This window comes from Rhamphochromis sp. 'chilingali' (assembly GCF_963969265.1).
Source record: "Rhamphochromis sp. 'chilingali' genome assembly, chromosome: 11".
Classification (NCBI taxonomy): Eukaryota; Metazoa; Chordata; class Actinopteri; order Cichliformes; family Cichlidae; genus Rhamphochromis; species Rhamphochromis sp. 'chilingali'.
In genome coordinates this window covers 7065915-7082651 of record NC_137938.1, presented here as the reverse complement: position 1 = coordinate 7082651, position 16737 = coordinate 7065915, and the positions used below count along the sequence as shown (strand labels likewise).

The 16737-nt window shown below is 42.4% G+C and overlaps 2 protein-coding genes across 3 annotated transcripts in view; both read left to right on the top strand.

The window, feature by feature from the left end:
• The window catches only part of cep192 (centrosomal protein 192), a 33976-nt gene extending 25181 nt beyond the window's left edge, over positions 1-8795 (top strand). For both annotated transcript variants that reach the window (XM_080895678.1, XM_080895677.1), the window contains exons 44-52: positions 170-275; positions 363-582; positions 798-874; positions 1173-1268; positions 1773-1892; positions 2945-3057; positions 3654-3780; positions 4178-4236; positions 7252-8795. In XM_080895678.1, the coding sequence (XP_080751804.1) occupies positions 170-275; positions 363-582; positions 798-874; positions 1173-1268; positions 1773-1892; positions 2945-3057; positions 3654-3780; positions 4178-4236; positions 7252-7384 (1051 nt within the window). In that variant the 3' untranslated portion in view covers positions 7385-8795. The remainder of the gene's footprint in view (positions 1-169; positions 276-362; positions 583-797; positions 875-1172; positions 1269-1772; positions 1893-2944; positions 3058-3653; positions 3781-4177; positions 4237-7251) is intronic.
• A 2756-nt stretch (positions 8796-11551) lies between these two features.
• Positions 11552-16737, top strand: part of LOC308405059 (low-density lipoprotein receptor class A domain-containing protein 4-like) — a 285430-nt gene continuing 280244 nt past the window's right edge. Inside the window, exon 1 of the mRNA XM_080895462.1 lies at positions 11552-11692. The gene's annotated coding sequence lies outside the window, so the exon portion shown is untranslated. The remainder of the gene's footprint in view (positions 11693-16737) is intronic.

Sequence of the window (16737 nt, the reverse complement as noted above, 5' to 3'; positions counted from 1 at the left end):
GAGATGTGCCAGATTTGAATGCGGTAACCCTTTTACATGTCTGATTCCATAACTTTTGCCATTACAGTGGCTCTAGAAGGACAACAGACAAGCGAATCCTAATTTAATGTGTGCATAAATCTGCTGAATGTTATGTTTGCGTCTAATTTTGTCATTATCATAAACCAAGGTGCCACCTGCAGATCTTGATCAGCCCCAACCCGTCACTGGCAACTAAATCTTCCCTGCTTCCCTGGAGTGGACAGATTTATGTCCAGTGTGATGGTCAACAGAAGGTATGGGATATTAGCAACTTTTCTTTTTCCAAACAACACTGACAGACTGTGAGAAACTGACATGAGCTAAATCTGAGCTGGTTTCAGTTTATTAAGGTTCAGATCCGTCGAGACCTTGCTCTGGATGTGTCTACAGCCCCAGCAGATACAAGTTTGTCAGCCCTGCCTCCTCAGGCTGCTACCCCCTTGTTGCCTGTGGGCAGGCTCACCACAAGGCCATCACTTACCCCACAGATGCCTCAGGCCATGGTAGAGATCAACAACAAGACCATAGTCTTCCCCACCACACCCTCAGGGGAGACATCAGGTAGGAACATGGCTTACCGCTGGAAGTAACTTGCTCTGACCAACATTAAAGCTCTACATTGTGCTCGTGTCTGAACAGTTTTACAACAATTATCTTTCAGTTTAAACATGAAATACTTTCCAGGCTGTCAGTTTTTAGTCGTGGTCTGTAGGTAGCACGTGATGCATCTATTCCTGTGGGAGACTGAACGTCTCTATGTTGCTCCTGTACTTCAGAGGCCCAGCTGGAGGTGCAGAATGGGAACGTGGAAGTGAGGTGGTACCTGTCATCATTTGCTCCTCCATATGTCAAGGTGCTTTTTTTTTCTCCTCCCTCCTTTCTTCTATTAGCTGTTTTCTCCTGCTCCTCTTGAATATCTCTTGGGAGATCTCTGCTTTTATGGCTTTGTAGTTTATTTTGAAGTTACTTTTGTATGTGAGTGTTGTGAGATTCGTTTTGTTTCATGAACTACCTTAGTAATTACTTTGTACTTGTTCGCACCCTCGATTTATGTATTATGTTTCTAATACATAAATGTTATTGGCTGCTTTGATCCAAGCTTATGTTGTTACAAACTGTGGTCCTTTCTCACTCCCTCACTCTCTCTTCAGGGGGTTGACAACAGCGGAGACGTTTACCGGGCCACCTACACAACTTTCAGATGCTCCAGGGTTTCTGGAACCCTGGGAGCCCATGAGAAGATGCAGGTAGGTACTCGCAGTAGACTTGCCAGTAATATTTAAAGTAGGTCATTATAAAGGGACAAAGATTTCCAGCAAATGCTTTTTCACAGGGAAAAGGATCCTTTTTAATTAAAAAAAAAAAAAAAATCTAATGGCCAATCATAAAACCTATAAAATCTAGTTTTATTGTTTTTGCATTTTTAAATTGGTGTTCTATTAAAACTTTCATTAATTTTATTGTTCCTTTCACGAAATACGGTTTTCATGTGCAATTAGTTTTACTGTTAACATTGGAATTCTCTTTTTAGTCAAGTGACACATTCAAAATGATGTTTCTATGTTACTCTGTTATGTATCACATCTGTGAGTTTTAAATGTTTGGTTAAATCAAACACTGAGGTGAATTTAAGTTTATACTTTCCATCTAGAAGCATAACTCTGTAGTAAGATGTTTTTATGAGGTTAAATAAAATCCAGTTGCATCTTACAATGTTTTTTTTTGTTTTTGTTTTTTTGTTATCTTTTTAGGTGCCCATCACTTTTCTGCCCAGGGACAGAGGGGACTATGCCCAATTCTGGGACTTGGAGTGCCACCCTGTGTCTGAGCCCCAGCAGAAAACCCGAATCCGCCTCCAGCTCTGTGGCACTGTGAGGACTTTTTTTTCCCCCCTTCCCCTTAAACCAGGAAGTAGACTCCTCAAAATATAGAATCTATTCTCTGAAAGAGTTTTTCCCAGCTTATTTTTCAGTCATTCAGAAAAACCCCCACAGAAACCACACACAGAAGGGCCTCTCCCAGGACCCTCCCAGGACCCTCTTCCTGTGTAGCAACACTAATCATGCAGGTTTTCAACACCATAATGAGGGAAAATAAAAGTTGTTCTTCTGTAGTACATAAGAGGCACTGGAATCCTGGTACACCTTCAGCTTTCTTAAAAAATGGCATTAAAAACAAAACTGAGTTCAAGTTTGTTTTCTATAGCACAAACTGTACTTTCAGACAAATTTTAATCTACTTTGCTTTAGATATTTGATATTCAGTCAAAAAAATATGGATATGGCCAGTGCTTTCACTACAGAGGCACATTGTGATGTTAACTTTCAGTTACTTTAAAATAAGCTGCACATATTAGCAGTACCTTGACTGTGGCTTTGTAGTGTAAGTGACAGAATTAACAAATGAGACAAGTGGGTTGTGGGATGGGAAGGAGAGCCACCCTGCTGAGAAGGGCCTGCGGGCTTCTTGTGTGTAACACTTTAAAGTGAAGTGTTATGACAGAATCAGTTAACTTAAGAGCATACATGCACAGCAAGTGGGATGTCAGAGAGATGGCTCCACATGAGTAGGTTAAGTGGCTGTGATGCTAGTGCTTTTCTTGTTGTTGCTTTGTCTTTTAGATGCAGTGTTTAAAGTGGAATGCAGAGTCTTTGAGTAGAGTTAAATACCAATCTGTGACTCTAGTTTGTAAAACTTTGGAAAACCAAAATGCAAAACATAACACTCATATTTAGCTCTACAGCTAACTGTCTAAGTCAAAGTCTCTGCATATAATTTAGTAAGCCAGCACGTAGCTGTATGTCTCCCAGGGATAAATGGTGTTAGATTCAGGTGTTTTTGTATTTTTATTTTTTTAGTGAGCAGCAGTTTTTAAGTTGCACTGAAAGCTAACAGGCTGAATCTTAAATGTCTGTGTCCAAAGGGAACAAAATCTGGACCAGTGGGAGGACCACAGGAAGGAGACTGCTCTCTAGTGAAGACAGAGGCCACAGTCAAGACCAAGAAGAGACCCGAGTCCTCATCTAGCAAAATCAGGTAACTCCACCTAAATCTAATCATGGAGGGAGATCCCATTCAGAAAAAACACAAGAATATTGTTTTATGTAGCACATGTGGGTTTATTTAGTAAATTTAGGTTAGCTATAGTGATGGGAGGAAATCAAGAAGATGATTTTATGAAATGACTGTGCTAGAATTGAATTCTAACAGTTATCCCTGTACCCTGCTAGAGTAGTTCTGCATGATTATCTATCCTGTACTTGGCCTTTATACAGGTTCTCAGTACATGGAGTGATTTTGATCTCCTATCCCTTCAGGCCAACTGATTGGCTGCTACTCACAAACAGAAGGTTTGAATTGCAGGTGGTTGGGGTTTCTGTGGTCATAGCCAGAGGCTTGTGCGTGGATCACTCATACAAACTATTTTTTTTTCTAAACTTGTGCATTTTTAAATTGAGTATCCCCCACTCTGACAGCATATTTGACTGAAAAAAAAACCAATTATAGGACCCCTTTCAACCTAAATTCATACCGTAGTTATGTTGTTTTTAAACACTGAGTCACTGTGAATTCCCGGTTGTTTCATGATGGTTATGCCCCCCGTTTAAAGTGGCACATTTTGTAATCCTTAGCCAGGAGGAGGTCGTGCGGAGGGGTGTGTATTCACCACAGGACCTGTACACCTTCCCTGCCACACGGGTGGGTGAGTCCAGCTCTCTAAAGGTCAACGTCCGCAACAACTCGTCCGACATGCATGAGGTGGGGCATAATTTATTCTCATGAAGGTGTAAGGTTTTTTTTTTCTTGCCTACTGCAGCAGAAACTGAAGTTCACTTACATGCAAATGCAGTAAGATCATGTCAGAAAAGTGAAGTTGTCACAGGGTTAACACAAGCAAGGAAGTAAGATATGAGAGTGTTTTAAAAGAAGTCATTCTTTAAGTGTGAGTTGCCCCTGGAGATGACATAATGTGTTAAGGAAGCAGAAGTAGAGATACCTTGACTATATTTGTGATTCTCTGTACCACTAAAAGAAATTGCATGCCTGAGTTGATGTAATTATACTGAGTGAAAAATACAGTAACACCCCTAACACTTGTCACTGTGCTTTGCATGGATTTGATATGTGATGTGTGGCTTCTCTAATTGACTTGCAGCTGACATTTGTAAACCCTAGTGAGCCTTTCTACATCAAGCATTCCAGATATTCTCTGAGGTGAGTCTGATGTTTATTACAACAAACACAAACCTTTTGATTGCTGCTTTTAGACTTGGTTTAGGCTTATTTGGAGCTCTTGAAGTTTTCTGGTATTGTTATCATACAACTGAGTAGTTGGTTAGATCACGTTTAATCAAAAAGATGTTCTGTGGTCTAACTTGGAGACTGCATAATGTCATTTTCCCATTGTGAATGCTCACTGTGGGGAGGTCCTGTGAGAAGCTGGGACCAGGAGGATGATCTAACTTTCTAGAGTATATACTTGAGGCCTGAGTACGAGTGATGTTTTTGCCTGACAAAGGCGTTTGGAGGGGCGGCCCGGTCACAGGTACCAGTTGTGTTGTGTTGTGTTGTGCTGTGCTGGTGAGGAACGGTGTTCAGAATGTGCACATTATTTGTTGTTTTGTAGTGGCTAAAATGATGCCTAGTATGGAAATGAAATACTGAAATGTATTTGCTTCACCAATAAAATGAAAGTACTGTGACACATTCCATAGTGAAGCATGACAGTTATGTGAAACAGTGTCACAACCTGAACCTCCCCCAGCTTTGCGATAGGTGTGCTGTGAGCACTGCTGTGTGTGGATTTGTGATTGTGGTGTTCCCAGCATGTTGTGGATCTCATTACGATGACCACAGGTTTAAAGAAATGCTTCTCCAGTTTCCCTTGTATGGGTCTTAGTATAAGCTAGAGCTGGGCGATAGAACGATAACGATATGTATCGCGATATAACTTTTACTCGATAGAGAAATTAAGCTATCGCGATAGACTTCGCCGCTCTTGTCCTCTTAAAATAAAAAACATTTTTAAAAAAAGGTCAGCCAATCCAAACTAAGTAGCGCAGAGCCGAACCAATCACAGCCGCAGCGTCACGTCGCGTGACTTGTTACATACAGCACAAGTGCCAAGCCGCACGTGTGTTTGTTTGGGAAGCAGCCAGCGGGTAATGGAGCCAGCGCGTAATGGAGGAAATGAGTGTGCCGACTAGAAAAATCAACCGAGCGTGACCGAAGAGAAAACAGATGACGGTTCCAATGCCGGAGAGATTGTCGAATGGAAGAGCCATAGAAGTTCCGTAGTGTGAAGGTATTTCGGCTATTTCAAGTCTGACAAAAAACCGAGTAGCTGCACTGTAAATTGCACGCTACTCGGCACGAAAGCAAGTCTGGAAATACAATAAACTGGTGCATGCGTCACACTGTGCGCCACGTTATTGTTTCGGTGAAATGAATTTCTACAATACTGTTACTGTTAATTCTACTCTGCAGTGTTTAAATGCTTACATATACACACAGTTACTGTCCCTCCACACATACGACTCGGTTCTGCTTCTATGCCCCAGCTTTGTTTACTTTTTCCCACCGAGGCTTCTAGACTTCTGATTGGCCAACATTTCTGCACGGTTAGGAATCTAGCGCCACCTGCTGCTTTGGCATGTTCATAGCAGCGTTTTCCTTCATTTCTGCCTTTGTGTGTGGACGGGATTATTTTTTAAAACGAAAACGGAAAATCTCCGTTTTCAAAAACACCCGTGTACGTGTGGACGTAGCCTCAGTCTCTGACTGGAAGCGCTAATTCGTCATTCGGCTTTTGTCAGACTAAAGTAACTGTTAAAACTGTTTGAAAAGCTAAGCTATACAACAAGGAGAGATTGAGAATTTCCTTTTAGTTCTCAGTTTATTTGATACTGACAAAAGTTAGTTTTGTCTGTTCTTCTGTAAAACAAACTAAGATTTATTTTTAGAATTAATATTTTGTTTCTAAGTGGAATTGACAATTTAGTCTGTTTTGTTTGTTCTATTTTGAAACTTAAACGCTTTAGCGGCTGCCTTTTGTGTAGTTTGCAATATTTGCCTTTATTTATCTGAAAAAGTCTCATGTTCCTTAAGTACATCTACCCTGTTGAACTTATTATGGGAAATAAATATTTAAATCAAAACAAGCTGCTGATTATTTCACATTTTACTTGTGAGCAACGGCACATTTAAATCTTACAAATATAGTTATTTGGCTTATATCGTGATAGATATCGTTATCGCCTGAAATGAAAAAAACATATCGTGATATGAAAAAATCTCATATCGCCCAGCTCTAGTATAAGCATTTGGTTCTGAAATACCTCTGTATCTAAAGCTGACCAAAAGCCAACTTGAATATATAACCAGTATAGTTGAAGTAGTTCTCTAACCTCTAACCATCTAAAATTTAAACTGGACCTTAAATTGCTGTAGTTAATCCCTGCATTCATTTTCTGCTAGTTATGAATGGATTATTAGTGCTAGTCATTGATATGGGGGGCGATCGTGGCTCAAGAGTTGGGTGTTCGCCTTGTAATCGGAAGGTTGCCGGTTCGAGCCCCAACTTGGACAGTCTCGGTCATTGTGTCGTTGGGCAAGACACTTCACCCGTTGCCTACTGGTGGTGGTCAGAGGGCCCGGTGGCGCCAGTGTCCGGCAGCCTCGCCTCTGTCAGTGCGCCCCAGGGTGGCTGTGGCTACAATGTAGCTTGCCATCACCAGTGTGTGAATGTGTGTGTGAATGGGTGGATGACTGGATATGTAAAGCGCTTTGGGGTCCTTAGGGACTAGTAAAAGCGCTATATAAATACAGGCCATTTACCATTTACCATATATGGCTGCATCATGTGATTGTTTTCACCATTGATTCATTATTTGTTCTGTACAACATTAGAAAACAGTAATTAATCCACAAATAAAATACTTTTTAAAGCTTTGTTGTAGAATGGCTAAAAGATGCATTAATAGTAGACGGACTGTTCATTTCAGGTTCAAGTGTTCCATCACTGTGCAAAGTGGTTGTGACTGATATCAATTATACTTGAAACAATATGAAACGGTGACAGTGTAGGATTTTATTTATTTTTAGATGAGTGCAGTGCATATTTGAATGCATTTTGAATCTATATTTGTGCTTCTTCACATTATGTATACACACACATTTCAAATTGTTCCAGCCGTTCAGTAACCGCCTTTGTTCTTCCTCGACCTTTAGATCCCAGCACTATCTGAAGCTACCCGTCCAGTTCAAGCCCAGTACCGCAGGCGGACACAGCGGCTTGCTGCTCATCCAGTTAGAAACAAGCGGAAGTCTTGTTATTCAGCTGACTGGTGAGGCATTGCCTTGAATCCACCGTTTTTAACCATCCCACGCCACCTCGTCGTGCCGCCTGGCTTTGGGTGGTGCTCCTCTCTGTTCTCTTCACCGTGGGAGAGATGTGAGTGACAGAATAAGAGGCATAAGGTCTAAGGATCAAATAATGTCAGCCTCTGGATTTAAATCCTTCCTTGTCGTCATGTTTGGAGATGCACGCTATAGCTGATTGAGGGGGACTGACTGAGACTCCTGCCAACACAGCCCCAGCTGCCTGTGGATAAGGCACAGGTGTCCTCAGCTGGCCGATGAAAAATGATTGCGCCTGTTTGTGCCTGAAGCTGAGTAGTTTGAATCTGTCCAGCTCACAATTAGTCTGCACGGCCCCGGCGTTCCAGAGAGCTAATGCATTTTGTCACTTGACTCTGGATCTGGTGTTTCGCTTTCTCTCTGAGTCATGTCACAAAGTAGCATTGCTGTTGCCATGGTCTGTCGGACAGTAGCGGCACCAGCTGAGATACTTTGGAATTAATTGGAGCTGGGCATGCAGGAATGCCTTTGTTTGCTGTTTGGTAACATCACTTCAGGGATTTTGTTTTTGGAAAAGCCACATTTTTGCCTGTTTGTTGTGTTACACAGTGGATACATACCTTTTTGTCTGAGAACTCTGTGGAGTCATCTCTGCCATTACCTCCTAACTGAAACAAGGACCCGAATAGATTTAAAGCTTCAGTTTTGCTGGAGTACATTTTAAAACTGCTATTCTAGCTCTGTCTGCATCTCACAACATTTTCCTAATCTTCTGTACTCGTGTTTGTTTCTATGGAGATGGCTCTTCATCTTGCAGGGCCCACCTGCGCAGTAGCCTTTGTCAGCACCATGTGTTGACTTCCCCACAACCTCCAAGGCTCATTCCAAACAGCCCAGATGTACTTAATTTAGTCATGTTCAGGGCAGCTCACAGCAACATTAGGATGGTTAATGATTGTTATTACATGCTAAAAGAGTTTCCTCTGGTGGGGTTTTCATTCGGCAGCTTGCCAGGTCTGTTCAGTATGGTTGCCATGGCAAAACTGGTGTTAATCACTGTTCCACTCACAGAAAATTATCTCCTTGTTTCCTCTTTTGGCTCTGGGGCAAATGGCAAAAATTGCTCGGGGGGTTTTGGATTTGCTTCCATAATCAGTTTTGATATTGAAGGGGATGGAAATGGGGAAACTTTATCAAGGGGGTGTTGTTAACCTGCTAGTGCCACACATTGTGACAACACGCTGAAGAACACTATTCTTTTGTACAGTTTTTCCTACTTGTGTAGTGGGTTTTAACATGAAGGCAGTATACTGTTAAACATCCCAACATGTTTTGATTTACAATTTGCACATGCTTTGAATAGCAATTATGTAATATATTGTATGTAATATATGTTTAAATAAAGTTTCGTGACAATTGAAGGTGCAGTGTCTTTTGTTTTTTTCCTTTAGCCCACATTGCTGTCAGAAAGGTATCAAAGTGGACAAATATGATTTATGAAATATATTCTTGAACACTAGCTTTATATTCATGTTCACTTTTTTTGTTTGTTTGTTTGTCCATTCAATCAGACTTTCTGTACAATAAGGCTTTCACTTAATGCTACAACTTGTTAAAGAATCTAACAAAAGTCCAGTTATTTTATAAGAAGGCGATGTGTTTTCAGAAATCCAAGTTCTGTTAAGTGGTTTGGATAAATGACATAACTAGCCTCCACATGATGGAAGCACTACTCTGTATAAATTCAGATTGGCTGCCATGTAATGAGCTTTAGTAAGTGGATTTCTGGACATCGTGTTCGTTAACAATAACAAGTGAACAGTGAAAATGTTTCTTACTCTAAAGTCATGCGTTAGTTGTTCAGTTAGCTTTATTTAAATCCCAGATTTGACTTTTAATCAGATTTATTTTAGCAGATTTCTTCAAGCAAACTTCCTGAAATTAAAGTCTGACTTAGCTGGAATAAAAATGGTAACAATTAAGCCATTAAATCCTTAAAAATTCAAATGAGAATAAAGGAAAGCTGAATAACAGTACATTCCAGTACCAGGAAAGCAGCAGGACCAGACGGCATCCCAGGTCGTATCCTAAGAGACTGCGCATACCAGCTAGCTCCTGTGTTCACTGAGATATTCAACATCTCTTTATCTCAGTCGGTGATCCCCACATGCTTCAAAGAGTCCATCATTGTTCCTGTCCCGAAGAAACCCCACCCTGCTTCTCTCAATGACTATCGCCCTGTAGCCCTCACCTCAGTAGTGATGAAGTGCTTTGAACGCCTGGTCAGAGACTTCATCATTTCTTCACTACCAGACACACTGGACCCACTACAGTTTGCTTACCGTCCAAATCGTTCCACAGACGATGCCATCTCTCATCTCCTCCACACATCACTCACTCACTTGGACACTAGAAGGGGGAATTATGTTAAAATGCTCTTCATAGACTACAGCTCTGCATTTAACACCATAATTCCCTCCACACTCACCACCAAGCTGGAGCATCTGGGACTCAGCTCATCTATGTGTCAGTGGATCTCCAACTTCCTAACTGGCAGACCACAGGCAGTAAGGATGGGCGGACATGTCTCAGCCTCCACCACTCTCAGCACTGGAGCCCCCCAGGGGTGTGTTCTGAGCCCCCTGCTGTACTCTTTGTACACATATGACTGTGTGGCCACTACCAGCTCCACCACCATCATCAAGTTTGCTGACGACACCGTCGTGGTGGGCCTGATCTCTGATAACAACGAGACGGCCTACCTGAAGGAGATTAGGAATCTGGAGAACTGGTGCCAGAGGAACAACCTCCTTCTAAACGTCAGTAAGACAAAGGAGCTGATAGTGGACTTCAGCACTAAGCAGGAGAGGAACTACCAGACCCCCGTCATCAACGAGTGCCCAGTGGAGAGAGTGGACAGCTTCAAATACCTCGGAGTTCACATCACGCAGGACCTGTCATGGTCCTGTCACATCAACACCGTGGTGAAAAAGGCCTGACAGCGTCTCTACCACCTCAGACGCTTGAGAGACTTCCAACTGCCCTCCAAGGTGCTCAGGAACTTTTACTCGTGCACCATAGAGAGCATCCTGGCGGGAAACATCTTAACCTGGTTCGGGAACAGCACCATGCAGGACAGACGAGCTCTACAGAGGGTTGTGCGGTCAGCTGAGCGCACCATCCGCTCCGAGCTCCCTGACCTGCACTCAATCTACAGCAGGCGGTGCTGGACCAAGGCCAGGAAGATCGTGAAGGACCTCAGCCATCCCAACAACAGACTGTTCTCTCTGCTGAGGTCAGGAAAGCGATTCCGCTCCCTGAAGACCAACACAGAGAGACTGAGGAGGAGCTTCTTCCCGCAGGCGATACGGTCTCTCAATCACACCACCACACAGTACTGACCCACACATATGGTTCTTACACACACACTGGACTTTCTGGACTTTGGTTTTGCACAACACTGGTCACTATATTCTTCATTTCCGGTTAATACTTGTACAGCTGCTGTTATTGTGTATATATTTATTTATATTTAGATTCCTTCATACATTCTTATATAGTTCTATATTGTGTATTGTGTATTTTGTTGTACAGTTATTTTATTTTCAACTTTAATTTATATATTTATCTTTATCTTATTCTTCCCAGTTAAATTTACCCTTCATTCTAATTTGTGTTGTACAGTTATTTCATTTTTAACCTTAATTTATATTTTATTCCTTCCTAGTTAAATTTACCCTTTTTAATTTTTCATATTTATTTCCTATCTTATTCATAGCCTTTTCCTTTTTTGTTCTCTTTAGGTCACGAGCAGTTGTCCAAGCATTTCACTACATATCGTACTGTGTATGACTGTGTACGTGACAAATAAAATTTGAATTTGATTTGAATTTCTTGTATTCGGTTTGATCAGTCATGCTGGCATTGTATCAGCTCCTTTTAAAGCACTGCATGGTCTAGCTCTTTTAAATTCTGCAAGATTTCACATCACTGTGAAATGTCCCTGAGTGAAGCGGTGAACTGGGAATGTTGCTGCAAATCTGCTCCTGACCCGTGTGACCTCTGGAACAGCGAGTTATCAAACTTTTACTACTTTGCCTGTTAAATGCCGTGTGCCCGGCAGGTGTCGCCAAAGCGTTGTGTAGAGCCCGGCTGTCAGCAGCATGTACTGTACAGTAGGACAGCTGGGCTTTATTTTGCTTCCCAGACTGGAAACCACTGTAGTGCAGTTGGACTTGACGTCTAGCAACACAACACCAGACTTTAAACAAGCAGACCCGGTGGCTTTGCAAGTTAGCGGCTGCATTCACAGGTAGGAAGCCTGAGACCTTTTCTGAGTAATTTATATGTGGGGTTTTTTTTGTTTTGTTTTTTTGGTAAATGCACAGTGTGTGATCGTAGGCGGCTGCAGGAATGTTCTGGTTATGCTAGCTGATGTGGCTAAAAACGCTAGCGAGGCTGTGCCGGCGTGAGGGGCGGCTGACTTTGAGCCAGACTGTTTAAGTTGCTGGTTAGAGTTGGAGCCGCTTTTCCAAGCTGCGCCAGACAGCACAGCTAGGCTAAATTAGCAGCGAGCAGGCTAGCTCTGGCAGCCGTCCATCCTGCCGGGGCCACAGCAACAGTCCGCTATGCCTCTATCCCTGCGGGGCATCGCCGCCTCCCCACTGACCGTGACCTCCGCACTTGCTCTTATCATTTATCGCCCTGAATACATACACACACACACACACTGAGAGGTGTGCTTTCCCCCCTGCCTGCATCCTGTGTCGTTAGCTGTCATGTTCTGTGTGATTTGATGAACAAGCTAGCCGGGAAGCTAGATTAGGAAGGTGATCACCTGAGCTGTCACTCATATCTCAGACCACAGGCTCTCCAACTTTTTCCCTATGCAAATGAAGCGCGCGGTGCACGTAAGCTGGTCCCACTCACGAGAAGCTCCATCAGGCAAGAGTTGCTCCACAGTTGTGCAACAGAGTAGGGTGATAAGGGAGCACAGAAACATCTTCCCCATCATTCCCAGTTTGAGACCGATACCTATTTAAGGAACCCCATGACTCCCTCCCACGCTTCATATAGTGCACCCTGCCTTCCTGGCTGGAGGTTTAAGAAGGTGATGATGAAGCTTAAACTAAAAGCACCCGTCATGCATGTGATCCACAGTGTTCCCGAAGTGACCCATACTCTCTGCATGGTCATGTTTTATCTTAACCCAGGCTCTGCTAAACCTAAACCTCTGCTGCAGAGATTTGCAGAAATGGTCCAGTAGCAAAAAACAAAAAAAAACAAAACAGTGTCTGCTACATCTTAGAAAGCCATGGATCCAAATTTCAACAGAATACAGTCTTTAAACATGCTGATCTATATGTGATGCTGTGCAGGAGCAGAGCACTGCTCTGTGCCTTTACTGTATTCCAGCCCACTGATCGGGTTTACATTAATTCTATTACAGAGCTCTGTTCTCGGGTGAGCTGCATTAAGGGCAGGGGTGTGTTCCCCCCTGTCTGGTAGAGTCTGCATGTGCTTGAATTCTCTCTACCAATCTTTTTTGTTCCTTGCCTGCATGGCTGATCGTACATAAAGCAGTCAGAGATGATTCAAATCAACCACAGCTCTCCTTGTCCTGAAGGTCTCGGTGCAAGACCTGCAGAAGAGCTTTGAAGCATTATTTAGTGCTGCTAGTGCTGTTTTTGGCTCTGCCCTCTCCCTCTCTGCTTACCTGTCTGTGACCCCACCCTCCCCACTACGCACACTCTCAAGTTCCAGCTCCTTTCTGTTTCCCTCATGTACAAACCTTACAAAGTGCTGACACACACACACACTCAGCCCAGCGCTTACCTTCTTGGGATGCCGTGTCAGAGTCCTGGGCTGTGGCAGCAGTATGCAGCAGTGTGGAGTGGGTGCTCTCGTGTCTTTATCCTTTTGTCGCAGCAGTGATGAAGCGAGGTGTTGATGTAAAGCTTGTTGAGCAGGGGTGCTGAACAATATCCCAGCTCTCATAGGGTGAGAGGCATGCACACAATACTGTTTAAACATTGGTTTTATTGGTTTGCTGTCTAAACTTCTCACAGCTGTGGCTGGATGCATGTTGGTACACTGGTTAGTACTGTCACCAGCACAGGAAGAATGGGGCCTTTCTGTAAAGAGTTTGCTTCTTCTCCATGTGCTTGTGTAGGTTCTCTTTGGGTAGTCCAGCCTATCCAATACTGTATCCCACATCTCGGGCAGTGTTAGTTGGAATAGGGTCTATTCCACTAGTCTCTCGAGGTCCTGTGCATGATGTGGGTGAGTGGTTTAGAAGACTGACAGATGCCTTGGTAAAGAGAGAGCTGAGCATGAAAGCTGTGTTTCACCAGTTGATCTGTGTGCTACTCTTACCTATGACAACAGTCTGTTGGGTAGTGACCAAAACAATAAGATCATGGATACAAGCAGCAGAAACGAGCTTCTCTCATAGTGCCTGTACTCAGTCTTAGAGAGACGGGAAGAAGCCAGAACATTGCAATATACGGTGGGACGACTGGATAAATATATCAGCCATCAGAGGTTTGCTAATTAGATTACCAGATTGTTATTTTTAGGTGACATTTTTTGTAATTTGGTTGTAGTTGTAGTATTTTCCTGGCTTCGTGGTTTGAATGGCCCACTAGTGGCTGGATGGAAGGTTTTACCATTCTGCCCAACTCTCATTGCTGTTCCCTGCATGGTTATGAAGTAACTTAAATCATTTTAAATGTGAAGGATCAAAGTTGTTGGCAACACAATGTCATTCATTATAGTTTCCCAGTTTGTTCTGAGACTTTAGATGTTCAAATTTTCCATCGATGTACGCAACAGCGGCTCCTAAAACTGTGCAGTTTATGTTGCAAGTGACAAAAAGCAACTTGGAAAAATACATTTGTCTATTATTAGTCCCGTTTAATATGACCCATTTTAATGACATGTTTGTATAAATCTCATAAAAACGGTTTCTAAAGAGTTGATTTCATGGGCAGCTGAGGTTTAATTGAGCTTTGTTTGAAAACCAAAGAGCAGAGGACGAGCATTCCCTCTTTTAAGGTCAGCTCTGTGCGCAGGCTCAACTCAAAGAGTCTATTAATATATAAGTGACTAAAAACCATCAAGTCATGCAATAATAACTAAGTGAGAAAGTTGAGGAGAAAGTCAGCAGGCAGACAGCGTGTATTATTAGCTACAGTAATGTGCGCGCGTCTATCAGGTCGAGCTGTGCGCAGCAGACACAAACTGTAGTGTTGCCTCTCAGAGCCAGACTTGTGTGTGTGTGTGTCCATCTGTCTCTTTGTATTTCTGTCTCTTTGTTCGTACTATTCTGTGTACGACTGTAGCTGACCGTCAGTCCGTGTGTGTGTGTGTAGTGTTAAAGCAAGTGTGTGTGTGTGTCTGTGTGTGTGTTTCGCCCTTTGCCAATTAGCGGCTTCTCACCTCCTGAGGCGAGAGGCTGAGTGCGTGTTAGACAGAGGAGGGAGACTTGATGGGGCTTGTCTGCCGCTGACGGCTCAGCCTTAACCTGAACTCTAACACTCTTTCTCACTCTCACGCACACACTTGAGCTCTGATACACACACACACACACACGCGCGCACACACATCCCCAGCCAGTTGTTGATAATGCAGCCTTGTCTGTCTCCGAGTCCATGTGACACGCCAAAATGTGACAGTATTGTGTTGGTGGAGCGAAAGGCGCGAGACGGGCAAAGACGAGTGCCAGCCTGCTTTGGAGCGTGTGTTTGTGTGTGTGTGTCTTTGTCTGGGTTGTGCTCATTCAACTGTGCGCCTTTGTACATACAAATGTCTGCAGCGAGTGTTGTGCGTGTGACTTTATCCAGTGGAAATAATGTAAATAGCACAAATCAGATGTTCAACCTTTTCCTTCTTTGTGGAACTGTTCTTTTAAAAGAAAAGAAAAGATTTTTCATGCTGCTGCAGAATTAATCAAGAAGAGTTCATTCTTTTTATGCTACAAGCTCATTTTTTTCCTTCAGTCTGATCGCCTCTACAACAACTTGAGAAGGATTGAAAAACAGCGTGATACCAACGATTTTCTTTTAAAGTTATTTGGCATCTCCTTAAAAAAAAAAAAAGGAATCCGTGCTGGAGATGTAGCATATCCTTTGAAATGGATCACAAACAAGATTTTCATATTCTCGCCAAAGAAAGGAAAACATTTTTAACAGCTCTATCCCAATTTCTGTATTTTTAAAGATATCCTCTTGGCCAGAACTGTACATCTCGCTGAGTTCTGACTGAATACATCCAAAAATGTTGTGCTAGTCAAACGGGAGATCAAAGTGCTGCGTGAAGCCGCCTGAGAAAAGCTGTGGTTTTATTTTTAACCCCAGTTGGCACACAGTGATAAGTTGATCAAAGAACTTATTTGCCAAAACATGGTATATTCTTCCGTGCTAGCCTGCAGAAATCACAGCATTAAGGTGCGTGAGCTGTGTGAAAGTTAATCTCAGCCATTCAGCGAACACAGAGCAGCCTTACAGAGATATTTCTGTTCGGCTTTGACACCACAATCCTCCTCTTCATCTCCTTTGGAGATTTCATGGATTGTGTAAACAGTTTGCTAGATTTAAACATATGTGCATAGCCGGAGAGACGTTTTTTTCTGTTATAGAAACGAGTGAAAACTGGTCATCGAGACGAGGTGCACCACAGCTGCAAAAAACAGGAGCTTTTTTTAAGTTTTGAGTTTAAAAAAATTTAATGTTTTTGAAATTTACTTGGGCAAAACAACACATCTAAAGTGTCACCTGAGTTTATAACTAATTATAAAACAGATTTTTTTTTACTTTTTAATCTTTTTTTTATTTATTTAAGAGATCACTTAAATGCCAGTATAAAATCTGTAGGAAAAAAAACCTGAATTAAATTTGTTTTTATCTGAATAAGTAACTATTTTGAAATTCAGATTAGACGATGCTTGTTAAATCCTGAAATAAATGCAAAAAAATAAAATAAAATAGTGAACAACACCCAAACCAAGGATAGAGCTGTCAACGTGGTCCAAAAATAATGTTTGGTTATGCATTAAAAAAAAAAGCTGTGAAAAACATGGGGGGAAAAAGATGTTTTTCTCAAAATGTTTGTCTTGAGCATCGGGGAATTATATATTTAACACGTTCGGCAGCCTGAAAGTAGAAAGAAAGAAGTTCTAACTGTGATGAAGAACCAAGCAAATGTGATTTACCACAGTTTACCTTCAGCGGCTCTGATATCTGTTCCACTAATTACATTAGGCTAAACCATTCACCGCTCTCTCTTCACACCGGCAGCAGGGTGTGTGAAACCTGCAGCCACGCCAGGCAGCTGTTTCACCTTTGCCACACAGTATGC